A 21,099-nucleotide genomic window follows, 5' to 3' on the forward strand; every position below is an offset into this window, starting at 1 on the left:
AATTTTAATAATGTCCTTGGCTGTGGTCATCTCTGTTATGTAACATGTGGAGCTAACGGTATTACTGATTGATTTCCTTTGCTTTTCTGGTTCCAAATAGAATAAATAATTTCCACACAGACTGGTAAAATTGCAATTCTGCAAAAGAAAGTCTTTCTGACATTAGATATTAACTTTGTAATTTTTTTTTTTTTGGTTTCACAAAGTGGCATGCAGGAATCTTAGTTCCTAGACCAGAGACTGAACCTGTACCTCCTGCAGTGGAAGCAGAGGTCATAACCAGTGACTGCCAGGGAAGTCCCTGAAATTTGAATTCTTGCATTCCTAGCTTCTTGAGCTTCTTGATCAGATGGTAATCTAAAAATGGAATTTGGTTTCACATTTTGTTCTTGCACATGCCTTTGAAAGTTCAAACCCTTTAGGGGCAGGGTGGATATCTTTCAGGAAGGTGTTGATATAGCTTTCTCAGTGCTACTGATTCATTTGATAACATTTTCATACTAATGAGATATTTTTTAAAAAGGACAGGAAAATTACTGTGGTTCATAAATCCAATTTGAGTTATCCTAATTATGTTGCCTAATTGCTAATCTTTTCTTTTTTGAACACTGTGTTTATCTTATTTAATTTATTCCATTTCCTCTCTGAGCATAACTTTGTACAGGTGTCTCAGTAATGGTATGACATATCTTTGTTTTGGGTTGTTTTTTTTTTTGCTATGAGAGTACAACTTTCAGTGATTCCTAGTTGGTATCTCAGTTCCACCTCTCTTCATCAATTTTCTATTGAGAAGAAAGCATTATTTTGCATTTGTTCTGGAAAAATTCAATAGGTTTATCTGAGAACAGATTATTGTGCTAGATTTGGAAATTATAGAAAATGTTTCCATGCCTTCCATTACTCTTTGAAGCAAATTCTCAGTCTCATGGGGGTCTCATGGACTCCTAAGAGTTTCATTTTGAGAGGCAGTAGAGCAGAGAAGTTAAGAGTATACATTCCAAAGTCAGCCAGACTGTCATTTACTTATTGTACAATCTGGGGCAAGTTAATTAACCATTTTATGTCTTATCTGTAAAAGAGAGGTAATAAATACATTTATTTCACATTATTGTGAGGATTAAAAATATATATATATATATACACTTTGCTTGGAATGTAGTAAACACCAATAAATCATCACTTTTTATGACATGAAAATGTGATGGTTCTGCTTAGTGTCCTCTCACAAAATGGGTATATAACCAACAGCCATTCCTCCGTACCTCATGGCTACTTCTCGATTATAATCTCTCTTGTTCAAGGTCAAAGTCCTAACAAAATGGAATTACTTTGTCTTGATCTGTGTTCTCTATGCCTTTCACCCTCTCTAGTTTCTGATTTAACCTAGTTTCCTCTAACTTTCCCTGGACCTGAACAGAGTCACCATTATGCCCTCTTGCTGGACAAGATAATCTACAGCATGTCTGTATACAGTCCATGGAATTCTCCAGGCCAGAATACTGGAGTGGATAGCCTTTTCCTTCTTCAGGGATCTTCCCAACCCAGGGATCAAACCCAGGTCTCCTGCATTGAAGGCAGATTCTTTACCAGCTGAGCCACAAGGGAAGCCCAAGAATACTGGAGTGGGTAGCCTATCCTTTTCCAGAGGATCTTCCTGACCCAGGAATTGAACCAGGGTCTCCTGCATTGCAGGCGGATTCTTTACCAACTGAGCTACCAGGGAAGTCCCACCAAGGCAATATTCCAACATATTTACAAAAGCTTATTCTTGACAAAATTGTTATGCCTAACATATTCTACTAGATTGATTCTTTAGAATAAAATATAACTATTTTTCTCACTTAAAGGGACTGTGGTAGAAATTAATGTTGTAGAACCACACATTTAATGTATTTTACTAAACTTAAAAAATTATGTGAAGATATTATATTTTATCATATTACTTTTAAAAGGCAGTTGATATAACATGTCCTTATCTCATTGATCCAGTATTTACTACTTTTAACTTCCAATTTAGCTGCTTTCTACTATATAGCATCCAAATAATCATCCTTACTCATAAGGTTGATAATATTTGGAGTTCAGGCTGGGAGGAAAATTTAACATCCAACCTGAAACATGACAAAATGACAAACTGTGATTAGAACAATATCTTCTTAAATGAGTCCAGAAAAGTATAAAGCATCAATTCAATTCTCTTAGTAAAAGTTCATTAGCCCAGAAAGGCAATTAATTTCCTGAATCACATTAAAAAACTGTTTCCATATTCATCTTCAATACTTCATCTTCTGCTAGTAAACAGATAAGAATCAATTTTATGTTTGGCAAAATCTGATCTGACTCCTCTCATAATGGGGAATTAATCACAAATGGCACTCCTTGATGTCTGGATTATTGGATATTTTTTTAAAAAGAGGAAATTGTGTCTCTTCTGGGGAGCTGATCCCTGGCTGTGACCCTCCTGGTGGATGTCGAACATCCAGAAACCCAAGAAGTCTTGGTTAGCAACGAAGTCTGCAATCTTGAGAAAGAAGAATGGAACTGGAGGAATCAACCTGCCTGATTTCAGGCTCTACTACAAAGCCACAGTCATCAAGACAGTATGGTACTGGCACAAAGACAGAAATATAGATCAATGGAACAAAATAAAAAGCCCAGAGATAAATCCACACACGTATGGACACCTTATCTTTGACAAAGGAGGCAAGAATATACAATGGAGAAAAGACAATCTCTTTAACAAGTGGTGCTGGGAAAACTGGTCAGCCACTTGTAAAAGAATGAAACTAGAACACTTTCTAACACCATACACAAAAATAAACTCAAAATGGATTAAAGATCTAAACGTAAGACCAGAAACTACTAAACTCCTAGAGGAAAACATAGGCAAAACACTCTCCGACATAAACCACAGCAGGATCCTCTATGACTCACCTTCCAGAATACTGGAAATAAGAGCAAAAATAAATAAATGGGACCTAATTAAAGTTAAAAGCTTCTGCACAACAAAGGAAAATATAAGCAAGGTGAAAAGACAGCCTTCACAATGGGAGAAAATAATAGCAAACGAAGCAACTGACAAACAACTAATCTCAAAAATATACAAGCAACTCCTGCAGCTCAATTCCAGAAAAATAAAAGACCCAATCAAAAAGTGGGCCAAAGAACTAAACAGACATTTCTCCAAAGAAGACATACAGATGGCTAACAAACACATGAAAAGATGCTCAACATCACTCATTATTAGAGAAATGCAAATCAAAACCACAATGAGGTACCATTTCATGCCAGTCAGAATGGCTGCTATCCCAAAGTCTATAAGCAATAAATGCTGGAGAGGGTGTGGAGAAAAGGGAACCCTCTTACACTGTTGATGAGAATGCAAACTAGTACAGCCACTATGGAGAATAGTGTGGGATTCCTTAAAAAACTGGAAATAGAACTTCCATACGACCCAGCAATCCCACTGCTGGGCATACACACTGAGGAAACCAGAATTGAAAGAGACACGTGTACCCCAATGTTCATCACAGCACTGTTTATAATAGCCAGGACATGGAAGCAACCTAGACGTCTGTCAGCAGACGAATGGATAAGAAAGCTGTGGTACATATACACAATGGAGTATTACTCAGCCATTAAAAAGAATACATCTGAATCAGTTCTAATGAGATGGATGAAACTGGACCCTATTATACAGAGTGAAGTAAGCGAGAAAGAAAAACACCAATACAGTATACTAACGCATATTATGGAATTTAGAAAGATGGTAACGATAACCCTGTATGTGAGACAGCAAAAGAGACACAGATGTGTAGAGTGGACTTTTAGACTCTGAGGGAGAGGGAGAGGGTGAGATGATTTGGGAGAATGGCATTGAAACATGTATACTATCATGTAAGTAATGAATCACCAGTCTATGTTTGATGCAGGATACAGGATGCTTGGGGCTGGTGTATGGGGATGTTCCAGAGAGATGATATGGGGTGGGAGGTGGGAGGGGGGTTCATGTTTGGGAACTCATGTACACTCGTGGCGGATTCATGTCAATGTATGGCAAAACCAATACAGTATTCTAAAGTAAAATAAAGTAAAAATTAAAATTAAAAAAAAAGAGACACAGATGTATAGAACAGCCTTTTGGACTCTGTGGGAGAGGGCAAGGGTGGGATGATATGGATGAATGGCATTGAACCATGTGTATTATCATATGTGAAACGAATCGCCAGTCTAGGTTTGATGCATGATACAGGGTGCTCAGGGCTGGTGCACTGGGATGACCCAGAAGGATGGGGTGGGGAGGGAGATGGGAGGGGGGTTTAGGATGGGGAACACATGTACACTCATGGTGGAGGCAAGTCAATGTATGGCAAAACCAATACAATATTGTAAAGTAAAATAAATAATAAATAAACAGAAAAAAAAGAGGAAACTATGAAAGCATTTCACATATTACTCAGGAAGTATTTGTAAAAATTAACAAATGAACTGTTTTTTTCTGAGTCACTGTTTAAGATTCATAACCTCTTCTCCAAAAACTTACAAAAAACTAGAAAAAAAACAGTAAGGTACTGGCGGAATAACAATACTATTAAAGGGATTTTTTTTTAACATGAAATGGCTTTATATTCCATTGTATGTTAATTCTGCCATCTTAAAAAAACAAGTATGCCTCTTATTTTAAGAAAAGCACATGTATACATGTAGCTGATTCATGCTGCTGTATAGCAGAAACTGAAACAACATTGGTGGGGAAACTAAGATCCCATACGTCATGGGGTGTGGCCAAAAAACCCCCCAAAACAAAACAAAAAAACCTCTAAACAGCAAAAAAAGAAACTACCGTGCTGAGTAAGGAAGAAGAGAACTCCTAAAAGAAATTTTATCTTCCTGTTCAGCAGAGACTGGGGAAGGCAGCTAAAAGAATTTGGTGGCAAAGCTCAACTACAATCACCTTCAAGGAAAGACCATCTCAACAACTGTATTCATTCCAACTAAACAACCATGGGCTTCCCAGGTGGCGCTAGTGGTAAAGAACCTGCCTTCCCATGCAGGAGACATAAGAGAGGTGGGTTCGATCCCTAGGTGGGAAGATCCCCTGGAGGAGGGCATGGCAACCCACTCCAGTATTCCTGCCTGGAGAATCCCATGGACAGAGGAGCCTGGAGGGCAACAGTGTATAGGGCCGCAAAGAATCAGACACGACTGAAGCGACTTAGCACACACGCATGCAAACAACCATAGAGGAAGGCTGGCATCACCTCTAAGTCCTATATGCCTCTTGTGCTCAACTTTAAATCAGTCCAGAGATTCACATTTGGGTGACTCTTCAAATTATTTAAACAACAAATGTGTGTTTATTAACAATAGAGAGTATATGTGAGTGTGTGTGTACTATTAATCTATATAAATACCTGAAATTACCATTCATTTTACTTTAAAAAACTTTATTTCTACTCTATTAAGGAAAGCTGAAATGACAAATAAAAAAAAATCATGTATCATCCATTTTTTAATGCATGCCCTCTTCTTTTCTCAGTAATCACAAAATATCAAAATTGTTTGTAATACTGATTAAAGAAAATGGTATTATATTAATATAACATATAAGAAGCACAGCAGTATACCACTCCATAAAAAGTCTATAAGATAAATGGGCAAAATAAGTAAAACTGTCGTGATTAAGATTCATTTGTCATTGGATGATAACCAAAATTATAATTTATCCTGTAAATCATTAATACCCAATTGATTATGGATAACACTTGCAACCTTATTTGTAATTTTTACTGCTAAATAAATTGCTTCATAAAAGAGAACTCACTTCAGATTATATGTATCGTATTCAATGGAAGATCTTGGCACTGCAGAGATCATATAAAGAAATCCGATGTGTTCGTTTTCACGGATTATTTTAGCAATCTGCAAGGGATCTCCAATGTTGGCTTTAATGACTTCTTCTCGGTCATGGAAATAGTACTTAGGGTAAGTTAAGGAACTAGCCTCGTAGAGGCCTCTTCTTCCAATGCTGGTACGTGACAGTTTAGCAGGAGAGGGAGACAACGAGTCAGCAGAGGGCCTCTGGGTCTAAACAAAGCCAATTTTTCAAAAAGTGAGTTTTTTATACATAGTATCAAGTGTATATATGTCAATCCCAATCTCCCAATTTATCCCACTTCCCTGTTCATCTCTTGGTGTCCATACATTTGTTCTCTTATATCTGTGTTTCTGTTTCTGCTTTGCAACCATATTCCAATAAAAATTAACTTAAGAAATAGGGGCTTCCATGGTGGCTCAGGCGTAAAGAAACTGCCTGCCAACGCAGGAGACATAGGTGGGGTTCGGTACCTGGTCCAGGAAGATTCCACACTGTAGCGGAGCAAAGAACCTTGATAGACACAACTATTGGGCCTGCGCTCTAGAGCCCAGGAACCGCAACCACTGAGCCCATGCGCCCCAACCATCGAAGCCAGCACACCCTAGCGCCTGTGCTCCACAGCAAGAAGCCACCGCAAGAAAGAGTAGCCCCTGCTTGCCACAACTAGAGAAAAGCCCGAGTGGCAACGGAGACCCAGTACACCCAATAAGTAAATAAACAAAATTATTTTAAAAATAAATTAAAAAATAAAACCCAAGTAAAAAACACGAGCTTTGGGGGTGGGGTGGGGTGGGGGGAACTACATATATGACAACTATTAACCTCCAGGACTAATTACCACACTGCCTATGTCTAGGGCTTAAAGGCAAGCATTTTTTAACTGAAAAATTTCTAATTATCATTTGGCAGTGATAGATCCCGGTCAGTACCCCTACCCAGATATCTGTCCTCCTCTCACAAACCGCCCCGGCGACGACTCCCATTGCCTTCTCCCCTTCCCTTTTCAGTGTTTCTCACATCAAAATGCTCCCAACTTCCTGGTATTCATGGGAGCCCAGCACTCCACCTTCGGAGAAGGCGATGGCACCCCACTTCAGTGTTTTTGCCTGAAGAATCCCAGGGACGGGGGAGCCTGGTGGGCTGCCGTCTATGGGGTCACACAGAGTCGGACACGACTGAAGCGACTTAGCAGCAGCAGCAGCAGCAGCAGCAGCAGCAGCAGCAGCAGCAGCAGCAGCACTCCCCTTGCTCAGCTGCTCTGCGTCTCCCCTGACCATGGCCTTTCCCTTCAACATCCTCTTCCTTCTGACGACCATGATGTTTTCCTGTGAGTGACATCTTGGACCACTGTCATCATAACTCATGATAAACTATTTTTTAGTGACTGTGAAGGGTTGGGTACATTGGGAATCAATATGTCATAGCCTTAGAGAAGGAGATATATAAGTTGCTTTTCTGGAGTCAGTGCTTCTCACAGGTCAGTGTGCAGGAGAATTTCCCCGGGGCTTTCTGTTCAAATGGAGATTTGCCAGCCAGTGGTGGGGCGGGGCGGCGGGTGTGGGGTGGGGTTGGGGGTGGTCAAGGGGGCGGCCGCTGGGCGGGGGGCGGGGGGGGGGGGGGGGGGAACGGCCGCGGGGGTCGGGGGCCAGAGCCTGAGATTCTGCATTTCTCACTTGCTCCCAAGAAATGCCATGCTGCTGGTCCTTGACCACAAGTGGAGCCCCAAGGCCAAGCCCCAGCACGTTCACATACTTGAGTGCCTGCATAACGCTCAATTATGTCTGACTCCGCAACACCGTGGACGGTAGCCCACAAGACTCATACTGTTGAGCTTTGCTCCAATTCCTGGGTCCCACTGTCTGCCCTCAGTTCCACCCCAGCTCCTTTGCTCCTGCCCCTTTGGGACAGCGTCACAAATCCGCTCTTCCTGAGGAGGAGGTTGATGACTGTGTTGGAGGGAATGTGACATCAACTTATTTAACTTATATGCAGAGTACATCATGAGAAACGCTGGGCTGGAAGAAACACAAGCTGGAATCAAGATTGCCGGGAGAAATATCAATCACCTCAGACATGCAGATGACACCACCCTTAGGGCAGAAAGTGAAGAGGAACTAAAAAGCCTCTTGATGAAAGTGAAACTAGAGAGTGAAAAAGTTGGCCTAAAGCTCAACATTCAGAAAACGAAGATCATGGCATCTGGTCTCATCACTTCATGGGAAATAGATGGGGAAACAGTGGAAATGGTGTCAGACTTTATTTTGGGGGCTCCAAAATCACTGCAGATGGTGACTGAAGCCATGAAATTAAAAGATGCTTACTCCTTGGAAGAAAAGTATTGACCAACCTAGATAGTATATTCAAAAGCAGAGATGTTACTTTGCCGACTAAGGTCTGTCTAGTCAAGGCTATGGTTTTTCCTGTGGTCATGTATGAATGTGAGAGTTGGACTGTGAAGAAGGCTGAGCGCTGAAGAATTGATGCTTTTGAACTGTGGTGTTGAAGACTCTTGAGAGTCCCTTGGACTGCAAGGAGATCCAACCAGTCCATTCTGAAGGAGATCGGCCCTGGGATTTCTTTGGAAGGAATGATGCTAAAGCTGAAACTCCAGTACTTTGGCCACCTCATGAGAAGAGCTGACTCATTGGAAAAGACTCTGATGCTGGGAGGGATTGGGGGTGGAGGAGAAGGGGACAACAGAGGATGAGATGGCTGGATGGCATCACTGACTCGATGGACGTGACTATGAGTGAACTCCGGGAGTTGATGATGGACAGGGAGGCCTGGCGTGCTGCGATTCATGGAGACGCAAAGAGTCGGACACGACTGAGCGACTGGACTGAACTGACATCAACTCCAACAGTCGCCCTTTGTCTCTCTGACAGGACTGACTGGCTTTAAGATAAAAGACTCACCACTGCAGACCCGATTTGATGAACAATTGAGGTTCACATATAAATGACATTTTTATTGTCTATTAGCATAGTTAGTAGAAGCTGCCATTTGCACAGGAGAGTTACTACCATAAGCCCCCTGGGACAACCTCTCCAAAAGATGTGTATTCATAGAGGTCATTATTCCCCATCTCTCAGTAGGAGTTTCAGATGAGAATTCTGGAAAGTTCAGAGCTAAAGGACATACTTCTTTGAACTCAAAAGATAAAACGTGCTTCTTTCACTTACTGACCAAGGATAGGAGTAAAGGCATTGTTTTCTTATGTAAAAGAAGAGACCAAAGTGGATGCCAGAACCAGAGAAAACACACATTGCTTTGTCCTAATGTTTCAACGTGAGCTGTGATCAACTTTTTTTGAGACAAGAGTGCTAATACTTTAACAGGAAATGTTTTTATTATATTCCTTAAAAAGTATACTGCATTCTAAGTGAAAGATTTCTTCAACAATAGGCCTACATAGTTACGTTTTATTTCTAATTATGCAACTCAGTGTGAAGATGTCATTCAATTTAAACAGTCACCCAAGTTTGGATTTTGCAGGGGTTGGGGGAGGGAAATAAAATGTAGAACTATCTATCATACTCTTCTATGATGGATGCCCAGTCCAACTGATAATGTGCTCATGTGCTTAGTCGTGGCTGACTCTTTGTGATCCCATGGCCTGTAGCCTGCCAAGTTCCTCTGTCTATCGAATTTTCCAGGCAAGCATATTGGAGTGGGTTGCCATTTCCTTTTCCAACTGATAATCAATCTTCCTTAATTACCAGAAACAAACCCTTTAACTTTCCTCCCTCCCTCCCTCCTTCCTCATTTATTCCCTCCCTTCCTTCTTTCCTTCTTTCCTTCCTTCATCTCCCAAGAAATCCTCATTGTTACACATCCATTTTAAACTCATTCTGAGAAATCAATACCCAGAAAAATAAATATTTTTCAAAATAAATATCCTTCTTTTAAATGAAATATCCCCTTTTTTCCACATTTCCCTTCAAACTCTCTTTACTGAATTCTTCACTTAGTTGCAGTTACAATCAAACATAACCCGTGACGTATTCCTTTTCAGTTGCTTCCTTCATTCCAGATGTGCACAAAATCTCTTTTTAATTTTTGTAATTAAAAAAAAATTGTTTTTGGAGTTGATCTGGGGGGCTTCCATGGTGGCTCAGGGGTAAAGAATCTGCCTGCCAATGCAGGAGATGCAGGTTCAGTCCCTGGGTTGGGAAGATCCCCTGGAGAAGGAAATGGCAACTCACTCCAGTATTCTTGCCTGGGAAATCCCATGGACAGGGGATCCTGGCCAGCTACAGTCCGTGGGGTTGCAGAGTCAGACACAACTTAAGTGGCTAAGCATGCATGCACAGCTGATTTACAACATTGTATTAACTTCTACTGGACAGCAAAGTGATTCAGTTATGCATATGTGTGTGCATGCTAGATCTCTTCAGCTGTATCTGACTCTTTGTGACCCTATGGAATATAGCCCGCCAGGCTCCTCTGTCCATGGGTTTCTCCAGGCAAGAATACTGGAGTGGGTTGCCATGACCTCCTCCAGGGGACCTTCCCCACCCAGGGATTGAACCTGAATCTCTTATATCTTGTGCAGTGGAAGGCAGGTTCTTTATCACTAGTGCCATCAGGGAAGCCCTCAGTCAAACATATATATATTCTTTTTCATATTCTTTCCCATTACGGTTTATCACAGGATATCGAATGTAGTTCATTCCCTGTGCTATACAGTAGGACCTTGCTTTTTATATTCCCTATATATAATAGTGTGCATAATCTCTCGCTTTTTAAAATTCAACCTACTTTATATCAAATGAATTAACAACCTTTCTCAGCCCCTCTTAAAATATCTCATTTTCTCTAGTTTCCAGAAATCAAAGTTATACAATTTCATGTAAAGATTTCACTTGCCAATGCAAGAAATGCAAGAGATCTGGGTTTGATCCCTGAATCAGGAAGATCCCCTGGAGGAGGGAATGGCAACCCACTCCAGTATTCTTGCTTGGAGAATTCCATGGGCAGAAAAGCCTGGTGGGCTACAGTCCATGGGGTCACAAAGAGACAGCAACTGAGAGACTGACCACACACACACACACACACACACACAGAAGTTCATGCAGTTTATTATATGATATTCTCTCAGGATGATATCAACCAAACCCGTGGGTGAGCCTTCTTCCAGCTGGCTTTCACGTCTACAGTTGTCCCATCTTATCTGCCTTGCTAACTTTTCACACATTCCTCTGAGTTCAGTGCAATTCCTTAGGATAGTTTTTCTTCCACCAATGGTCATTCTGGCCACCAGATATAAGCATCCATTCTGTTCAGTTTTCCATTATTTTGTTCTTTAAATGATCAGTGAGAGCTCTTATCACACATCTACTAGGCTTAAGTGTTTACTTGTCTATTTCCCACCTCCAGATTCTATAATTCTCAAAGACACACTTGTCCTCAACTCTTCATTCCTAACGATCCAGCCTAAAGCCTGAAAGAGACAGCTAGCACTGAAAGATCCTCTCAATAAAAAGCTCAGAGAATTCTTGGCTCTATTGGTATTTTTATTGTAGGTGTGTCCTCCATATTTTCTCCCATTTCTGTTTTTTGTTGTTCTTGTTAAATATCTACAGGTATTCATGTAAAGCCATGCTCTAGTGATTTTGCCCCAGACTTACTATTCACTTATTCCTTCTCCACTCTATAACTCTCATCAATTATAAAAGTTGTCTCTCTAGCTGATTCAGTTTCTATTTTATTGCCCTTCACCAAGGTCTTCAAAGCTTTGGGGGAATAATGATGAAAATTTCATAAAAGTTATAATAACATTCAAAACACTATTATATCTTCTTTTAACATGTCTTCTAGAGAACATCAGAAGACAGTGTACAGACTGAAAGTTTTCCTTTATGATTTTATCCTGTTCTTGCCTGGGAAACCCCATGGAGAGGAGAGCCTGGCTGGATACAGTCCTTGAGGTTGCAAAGAGTCAGATATGACTTAAGTGGCTGAACATACATGCACAGTTGACTTACAATGTTGTATTAACCTCTACTTGACAAATTTCCCTTAAACAGGAAGAACTGGGAGATATGTTCCCCAAATCCATTATATAACCTAATAGAAAAAGACTTTGCCACTATCATTATGAGTTAAAAGGTTAACTCATGATAACTCAGGTTACCAATGTAGGAACTAAAATTGAAAGACTCAATGAAGCACTTCAATACTATACCTGTGTTTTCTTTTTCACAGCCTCTCCATGCTCAAGAAACTGAACAAGAGATTTGGTAGAAGTTTTTTCTTCAGGACTTCTTGGAGGTTTTAGGACACCAGAAGCGATTAACCGGTTTCGGTTCTGTTCATATATGTAATCAGGCATCTTATGATCTTGGTGGACTTTTAGTACTGGCTTTGGGAAATAAAGAGACATGTTAATCTCTCAAAAATTAATGTGAACTGGTCTTATTCTTAACTACCTTTGGGTTCTGGCCCTGTTAGAAATTGGTCACCTTCCAGGACTACTTCCTATCTAGGCCACAATCATTATAGCAGCTACCACCAGCCTGTCCATGGCCTGCTGCATGAGTAAGCCTTTTCTACTTAGTTTCCATTAATTCTGCCTTTTAAACACCAATGAATACTTCTAAGGGTGATGTTATGACAGAAAGAGTGCAAAAGCATGAAATGACATACTCACTAATTGTTCAATACAAACCCCCTACCATTCACTACAACAGCTACTGTGGGAAGGATCATACATTCCTCCCACCTTACCCAAAAGTCACTGTTCACTTTCTATAGCCATAACTGGTTGAAGACCATCACAAAACCAGACAACCTGATTTTTCAAATGGGCAGAGAATCTGAATAGACTTATTTCCAAAGAGGAAGTACAGATGACCCACAGGCTCATGAATAGACGCTAAGTATCATTAATCATTAGGACAGTGCAAATCCAAACCATAGTGAGATATCACCTCACACCTGTCAGAATGATGGTTGTCAAAGAGACAACAAATAACAAGCATTGCTGAAATGAAGAGAAAAGGGGAAAACTGCTGGTGGGAATGTAAACTGGTACAGCCTCTATGGAAAACAGTATGGAGATTCTTTAAAAAATTCAAAAAAGAACTACCAGCAATTCCACTCCTGGCTATTTATCTGAAGAAATTAAAATAGTAATTCAAAAAGATATATGCACCCTATGTTCACTGAGGCTTTATTTACAATAGCAAGGATATGGAAGCAACCTAATAATCCATCAATACATACACACACACACACACACCGTGGAGTATTTTACTCAGCCATTGAAAAGAGTGGAATTTTGCCATTTGCAGCAACATGGATGAACTTGGAGGGTATTATGCTAAGTGAGGAGAAGGCAATGGCAACCCACTCCAGTACTCTTGCCCGGAAAATCCCATGGACAAAGGAGCCTGGTAGGCTGCAGTCCATGGGGTTGTGAAGAGTCGGACACGACTGAGCAGCTTCACTTTCACTTTTCACTTTCATGCATTGGAGAAGGAAATGGCAACCCACTCCAGTGTTCTTGCCTGGAGAATCTCAGGGATGGGGGATCCTGATGGGCTGCTGTCTATGGGGTCACACAGAGTCGAACACAACTGAAGTGACTTAGCAGCAATGCTAAGTGAATTAAGTCATACAGAAAGACAAATACTGCATGATATCACTTACATGTGGAATCCAAAAATACAACAAACCAGTGAATATAACAAAAAAGAAGCAGACTCATAGATATAGAGAACTAGTAGTTATCAGTGGGGCTGAAGGGGCAACACAGAGGTTGGGGAGTGGGAGATATAAACTATTGGGTATAAGATAGGCTATAAGAATATATTTCACAAAATCAGAAATAGAGCCAATATTTTTTAATAATTGTAAATGGAGTGTAACCTTTAAAAATTGTGTATAAAATACAACAAAATTCCAGTTATAAGATAAATAAGTACTATGGATATAATGTGCAAGATGATAGGTGCAATACATATGAAAGTTGTTAAAAGAGTCCTAAGGGTTCTCATTATAAGAAAAAATTTTTTTTCTTAAATTTTGTATCTATATGAAATGATGGCTCTTCACTAAACTTATCATGGTAAACATCTCATGATGTATGTAAGCCAAACCACTATGTTGTTGATGTCCTTAAGTTATAGAGGTAAACATCTCATGATGTATGTAAGCCAAATCACTATGTTGTTGATGTCTAACTTATAGAGTACTTTATGTCTATTATATCTCAATAAAACTGGAAGAAAAAAAAAGAGAGGCAACCAGATTCTATATGCCAGTTTAGTCAAAGAACACTGCACTTGGTATGGAAGTATTCAGCCACAGAAAATCAAACTCAAGACTCTAGACATAAATACCAACATTTGGAAATATAAGAACCAGAGAAATAGGTTAGCTACCATGGTGGGGATGCAATCAACAAAACTAGACTGTGGGACTATATAGAAAAATAACCAAATTTTATCAATAAAATATTTTTCCCAGGAAAAATAAAAGAGTTGATGGAGAACTTATAAATCAAGAGACTTAAGAGAAATATCAACCAGTTAGAAGAAAAATATCAACCAGTTAGTGCATAGATCTTATTTTGATCTAAATTTTAACAAGGACTTTGCAAACAAAATTATTATAAGACAATCAGGGAAATGTGAATTTTTTTAACAGTTTAAATTATTGTAACAGCTTTCCTGAGATATAATAGACATACATTAAGCTGTACTTTGGAGAAGGAAATGGCAATCCACTCCAGTATTCATGCCTGGAGAGTTCCATGGACAGAGGAGCCTGGCAGGTTACAGCCCATGGGGTTGGAAAAAGTCAGACACAACTGAGCAAGTAACACACAAACACACACACAAGCTGTACATATTTAAAGTGTCCAAACTGATGTGTTGACATAATTTGAAAGTCATATTATATATATATATATATATATTTATTTATTTATCTATGTTCTAGTTTTTTCATAAGATGTTTTTGGCCAACCCAATTATATATATGAAACAGAACTCAAACATGAACCTTCTTAGGTTCCTTTACAATACTCCTCCCTAGGTAAATACTGATCTGTTTTGCATCATTATACATTAATTTGCATTTTTCCAGACTTTTATGTAAATGCAATAAAATACTATGTATTTTTTGCCCAACCATCTTTCAGTATAATTAATTATGCTGAGATTCCTCTATGTTGTTTCATCCATAATTCATTTTTTTTAGGCTAAGTAGGAAACACCACAATTTATTCATTCATCTCTTGATGGACATTGTGGTTGTTTCCACTTTGGGGCTTCTAAAAACAAAATGCTGGAGGGGGATCAAGATGGTGGAGTAGAAGGGCATGGAGCTCACCTCCCCAAAAACACATCAAAAATCCAGCTACAGGTGGAACGAGTCTCACAGAAAACCAGTTGGAAACTTGCAGAAGATCTATACAACCAAAGCTGCAAGAAAGATCTCCAGGTAAAGGGGTAGAAAGAGGAGGGGGTGGGAATGGCATGCTGGACAGAACTGGCACCCCTGGGAGGGATCTATAAAGGAGAGAAGTTCCACGAGATCAGACCGTCACCCCGGGAAACCCCCTGGCCTGCTGGGAGGTCCACTAGGGCAGATAGAGAGCCTGGAGAAGGCTAATTCGAATTGGGAAGAGTGTGGGTGTGCTGACTTACTGTCAGGGCAGACAGAGACCACTGCTAGTCACTGCTGCCATACCACACTCCCCAATTACAAGTACACACCATAACAGGCTCACCAAGGCAAAGTGCCAAGTCTTGGACAGACACACCCTGGGAGAGGACTCCATCTACCTGCAGAGAGATAAGCTGGAAGGCCTAGTATGTGATCCTGATCAAACCTTGGATCCCTTTGCCTGCACACACAGTGCAGGAGCAGGTCTGGTCCTTGTGGACTTTGTCAGTGTGCACACTAAGTGGGGCCACAGAAATGCACAGCAGCTAGGCTCCGAGTCCCTGGTAGACATGCCAGAGGAAGGAATACACAGGTTTTGCTTATTTCTGGCAGCAGAACTCTGGCCCTGCCCACTTTACACTGCAGTTTGGAGCTGGATCTGGGGAGGACAGTTCTGGGACAGGTCAGCAAACAGGCAGCCCAGGTCCCAGGTGGCAGCAAAACCACTTAGATTCCTGCAGCCACCAGCACCCTGGCCCCAGCTTCATACCAACAGTAGATGTGGGACAAACACACAGAGAGGCAAGATCATGGGCTGCTTCTGGGTGGAACCATGGCTGTCTGCATGCACCATCCACAGGTTCACTGTGACCATATGGGCCTCACTTGCTTTAACAGTCACCTCCTGTGGGGCAGGGCATCCACTTGTTGATGAAAAATTAATCAGTTGGTTAATGAAGAAATGGAAAGTTTTATTCAAGACATATTTGAGGATTACAACACAGACAGAGAACCTCAGAAAGCTCTGAGAATTCTTCTACTTGTTAGAAGTCAAGGCACAGTTATATAAGTGTTTTTGAGACAGAGATGTACATTAGATGTACATCAAATGACATATTGGCAGTTTACATGATTCAGATCCAAGTATGGCCACGGTGGGTCATGTGACCATGTATGAGATCAAGAAGGAATGTTATCATTCAAGGAGCTGTCTTGTTGATTCTGGGAGATGTTGCTTTTTATGGTTGAACAGGTATTCCTGCCTCTGAGAGAGGTCTAGTTGATGCACATTGCAGACACACAAAGCACTGTGCAAGGAGAGAGAAGGACAAAGGGCAGAGAATTTTTTATGTTTCAATTCTTCTTGTCTTGCCATAAAATACAAATTTTATTTCATATACTCAAGGGCAATGGATCCTGATTAAACTCAACCTTCAGGGTTTCTATTCCCATAACTAGAGAACAGACCCCCTCCCCAACAGGGCAGTGACAGCCATGGAGAAAAATAGAGACCTCACCCAACATCCAGCGCTAGCTCTGGAGACCACAATGTCTACCATCACAGCTACTATCAAGGGATAACAGCAAACACACTCAGGATAGATGTAGCTGGCATTCAGACCAAGCCAGCCACTACACAAAAATACAGTCTACATAGGAACACTCCTTCAAACACCAACTAGATAACTGCTTCTCCTAAATTCACAGAGACAGAGAAAGTTTAAGTGAAATGAAAAAGTGGAGGACCCATTCTCAGGTAAAAGAACAAGAGAAATTTCATGAAAGAACAAATAATGAAATAGACTTCATTACACTATTAGACCCCAAGTTCAAAAAGAAGATAATAAAAATGCTGAAGGAATTGAGAAAGATGACTGATGGAAATGCAGATCATTGTAACAAGGAACTAGAAAGTGTAAAGAAGAACCAATCAAAATTACACAGCTCAATTGGTGAGATAAAAACCAATCTAGAAGCAATAAATAGCAGACTAAACAACAAATAAGAGTGAAAAAGTGATCTGGAAGACAGAATAATGGGAATCACCCAATCAGAATGGCAGACAGAAAGAAAAATGAAGGGAAAAAAGCAACACATAAGACATATGGAGTAATACAAAGCATGCCAACCTATGCATAATCTATTTGCATACACTGTCTATGCATATCAGTCTATTTGTCTATCTTGACACCGATAGTATAATGTCTTCGTTATTGTAGTTTTATAGGAAGTGTTGAAATCAAGAGTGTTAGTTCTTTTTCAATGTTGTTTGCTTGTTCTAAGTCCTTTGCATTTCTCTATGAATGTTAGAATCAGTTTGTCAATTTCTACCAAAAAAAAATATTACATGGACTGTGATTGGAATTATGCTGAATTTATAGGTCAATTGGGGAGCACTGACATCTAAAAATATTTCTTCTAAACCACACAGCATCATTCTTCATTTATTTAGATCTTTAATCTCTCTGTTATATTTTGTAGTAGTCACGTACAGATGTGAATGCTGGACCATAAAGAAGGCTGAGCACTGAAGAATCGATGCTTTTGAATTGTGGTGCTGGAGAAGACTCTTGAGAGTCCTTGAATCAGTCCTAAAGGAAATCAGCCCCGAAAGTGGACAAGGATAATACCAAGAAAAGAAAACTGCAAGCCAATACTGTTGACAAACATAGATGCAGAAATCAATAAAGTAGCAAACAGAATTCAGCAATACCTTAAAAGGAGCATACACTATGATCAAGTGGAATTTGTTCCTGGGAAGAAATGAATTTTGGGGTTCCAAAATTGGGGACTGGCATCTCTGAAGGCTTGTCCATTCAGTCTGGCAGGTGATAAAGCCTGGGACTCAATCAGATGACATATCCTCTAGGATTCATTCCGGTGACATCACCCAATCTAAAGGAGCCTGCGGTTTGTCTTAACTAGGTTCCCGATATTATTTTCTTTACAGTAACCATCATTAGATGACATTGCTCAGTTTATTTACTTAGGATCATTAGAATGCCAACCGGAATCTTGTCTGCCTTGTTCATTGCTGTTTCCCCAGGGCATGACTCAGAGACTGGATGATAGCAGGTATCGAGTAAATATTCAACATATATGAATTTATCACACTGATATCAAATGGAGCTTACTTTAATCATCAAAGGTTCATTATACACTTTTGCCAAGTGAAGTAAATCCATCAGAGAGAAATAAGTGTAAAAGTAGATGGGAAAGTCACATTAAAAGTCATAAAAAGTTCATGGGGAAAAAATAGTAAGGAGGCCCAGATACTCCCCACTACACATAGTACAGGCACACTGCTCTCTGGAGAAGGGAGCAGCTACAGCAGTACCCTACCCACCTTGCAAAATGGAAGTTCAAGGACAAGAGCATCTGTTACTTCGTATTTTTTGTTAATCTAAATTGCAATTGGTTGTATAGCTTTCTTTGTATTTAAGCTGTTTATTTTCTTCTTAAATATTTGAATTAATTCCTTCAGTTCAATTCAGTCGCTCAGTCATGTCTGACTCGTTGCTACTCCATGGACTGCAGCACGCCAAGCTTCCCTGTCTATCACCAACTCCCGGAGCTTGCTCAAATTCATGACCATAGAGTCAATGATGTCATCCAACCATCTCACCCTCTGTTGTCCGCTTCTCCTGCCTTCAATCTTTCCCAGCATCAGGGTCTTTTAAAATGAGTCAGTTCTTCACATCAGGTGGTCAAAGTAGTGGAGTTTCAGCTTCAGCATCAGTCCTTCCAATGAATATTCAGGACTGATTTCTTTAGGATTGACTGGTTTGATCTCCTTGCTGTTTAAGGGAGTCTCAAGAGTTTTCTGCAAAAGCATCAATTCTTTGGTCCTCAGCTTTCTTTATAGTCCAACTCTCACATCTATACATGACCACTGGAAAAATCATAGCTTTGACTAGATGAACCTTTATTGCAATGTCTCTGCTTTTTAATATGCTGTCTAGGTTGGTTATAGGTTTTCTTCCAAAGAGCAAGCATCTTTTAATTTCATGGCTGTAGTCACCATCTGCAGTGACTTTTTTCCTAGGTTAATCTTTTTTTACATAAAGTAACATTAAAATCAAGTAATGAAATCAGCACTATGGATCTTCAAGAATGTCCACCTCCTGCATGAATTCGTACTTAAATTTGAGAAGCAATGGAATAAGGGTTAATGTCCATTACATATATATATATATGTATATATATATATATATACAGTTAAACATATACATATATATGCATATGTTTTTTAAAACCTCAAAAGCTGATAGGAAAAAAGCAAACAACTTAATTTTAAAGTGAAAAATGGTTATGAACAGAATCCATGAAATAAGTAAGATGCGTTCCACTGAATGAATAAAAATACACTCAGTGTCCACCACATATATACTGCCTCCCACTCTTCTTTTACACTTTTCCTTCTCTCAATTCTCCAATCTCTGACTCTCTTTTTTATGATAACTGTCATTAACAGCAATCGGATATTTATCCTTTCTCCATGCTCAAACAATTTTACATAACTTTTACATAATGTTGTATATAAAATACATATTTTTACATGGTTTGTTAACTTTATTAATAAGATGCGAACCACAACAACAATGTGATGTAATTTTCACCTATCAGTCTAGCAAAAATAAGAGAAGTGATAGCCTCAGTTCTGCCAAAGATGTGGATTCTTAAAATTATTTTTCAGACATGCACAAAATTTTTCAGGACACTAGGCATTTGCTTGAAAATAATAAATAATACAATTATACATATTACTCTTACTGAAGTTTCTAGTATGAAATGGTACCCGAGTACCTAAAACAGTCTTACAACTGACATGGTTAAGTATCCTTATTGCACATAATGCTAGAAAGGATTTATGTGCTACAGAACTTTTTCATCACAGCATCCACATCCCACCACCTCAAACAGTTCTTTTAGAACTCAACGTTTTTAAAAATAAATAATTATGTTTACATGCTCTTAAACAAGTCCTAACTTTCAAGTTTTCATTCCTTCTTTGTTAATTAAGAGTCTAGAAATTATTGCCATTCCCCCAAAGCAACTCTGCAAACTTCTACCTAAAAGTGGCTAACATGCTGGTTTTCAACCTTACCAAAGGCTCCAGTTTTATAGGCTGCTGTCGTTTTCTCGTCCTCTCCTGAGCTTTTGTAGTGTGTTCAAATGTCAGGAATTGTGTATCACTTTGATTTTCCGTGGGTGTTACAAAACTCAGTCTTCCCTTTGCTCTTATACTATTCAGTCTTGTAAGCAAAGGGTTTTCTGACAGCTCTCCAATACTTTTCAGGTCCAACTCATTCTCTGAGAGATTAAAAGCCATCTTCCTCCCTGGAGAGGTCAGGGTCAAGAAAAGAAAAATGAAAAGTAAAGCGAAAGAATTGGGGAAGTAGGGTTAAGCAGAGGTGTTTTAAGAACCAAGCAGAGCTGCATTTGCTTATCCCCAAAGAAAACCTATCAAAGTTACCCCATTCTTCCCAAACTAAGGACTTGAATTAGAGTAATGAAAACTATGCCTGGCCTTCTAGAAGACCCACAACTTGGGTGGGACCCAGGAATTTGCATTTATAATAACTTTTTAGGTGATGGTGTTGCTGCCTCTGATTTTGGGGACCACATACCTGCATGCATGCTAAGTTGCTTCAGTCATGTCCAACTCTTTGAAACCCTATGGACTGTAGCCCTCCAGGCTCCTCTGTCTATGGGATTCTCCAGGCAAGAATCCTAGAGTAGGTTCCCATGTCCTCCTCCAGGGGATCTTCCCGACCCAAGGATCGAACCCATACATCTCTCCTGCATTAGCTGGCAGGTTCTTT

At 39.8% G+C, this 21,099-nt stretch overlaps 1 protein-coding gene across 1 annotated transcript in view; it reads right to left on the bottom strand.

Moving 5' to 3' along the window:
• The window catches only part of DNAH6 (dynein axonemal heavy chain 6), a 284,682-nt gene extending 264,076 nt beyond the window's left edge, over positions 1-20,606 (bottom strand). Inside the window, exons 1-3 of the mRNA XM_052648894.1 lie at positions 20,382-20,606; positions 12,066-12,242; positions 5,825-6,087 (exon numbers count right to left, since the gene is read on the bottom strand). Of these exons, the coding sequence (XP_052504854.1) occupies positions 5,825-6,087; positions 12,066-12,242; positions 20,382-20,606 (665 nt within the window). The remainder of the gene's footprint in view (positions 1-5,824; positions 6,088-12,065; positions 12,243-20,381) is intronic.
• Positions 20,607-21,099: the final 493 nt, after the last annotated feature.

This window comes from Budorcas taxicolor, chromosome 11 (assembly GCF_023091745.1).
Source record: "Budorcas taxicolor isolate Tak-1 chromosome 11, Takin1.1, whole genome shotgun sequence".
Classification (NCBI taxonomy): domain Eukaryota; kingdom Metazoa; phylum Chordata; class Mammalia; order Artiodactyla; family Bovidae; genus Budorcas; species Budorcas taxicolor.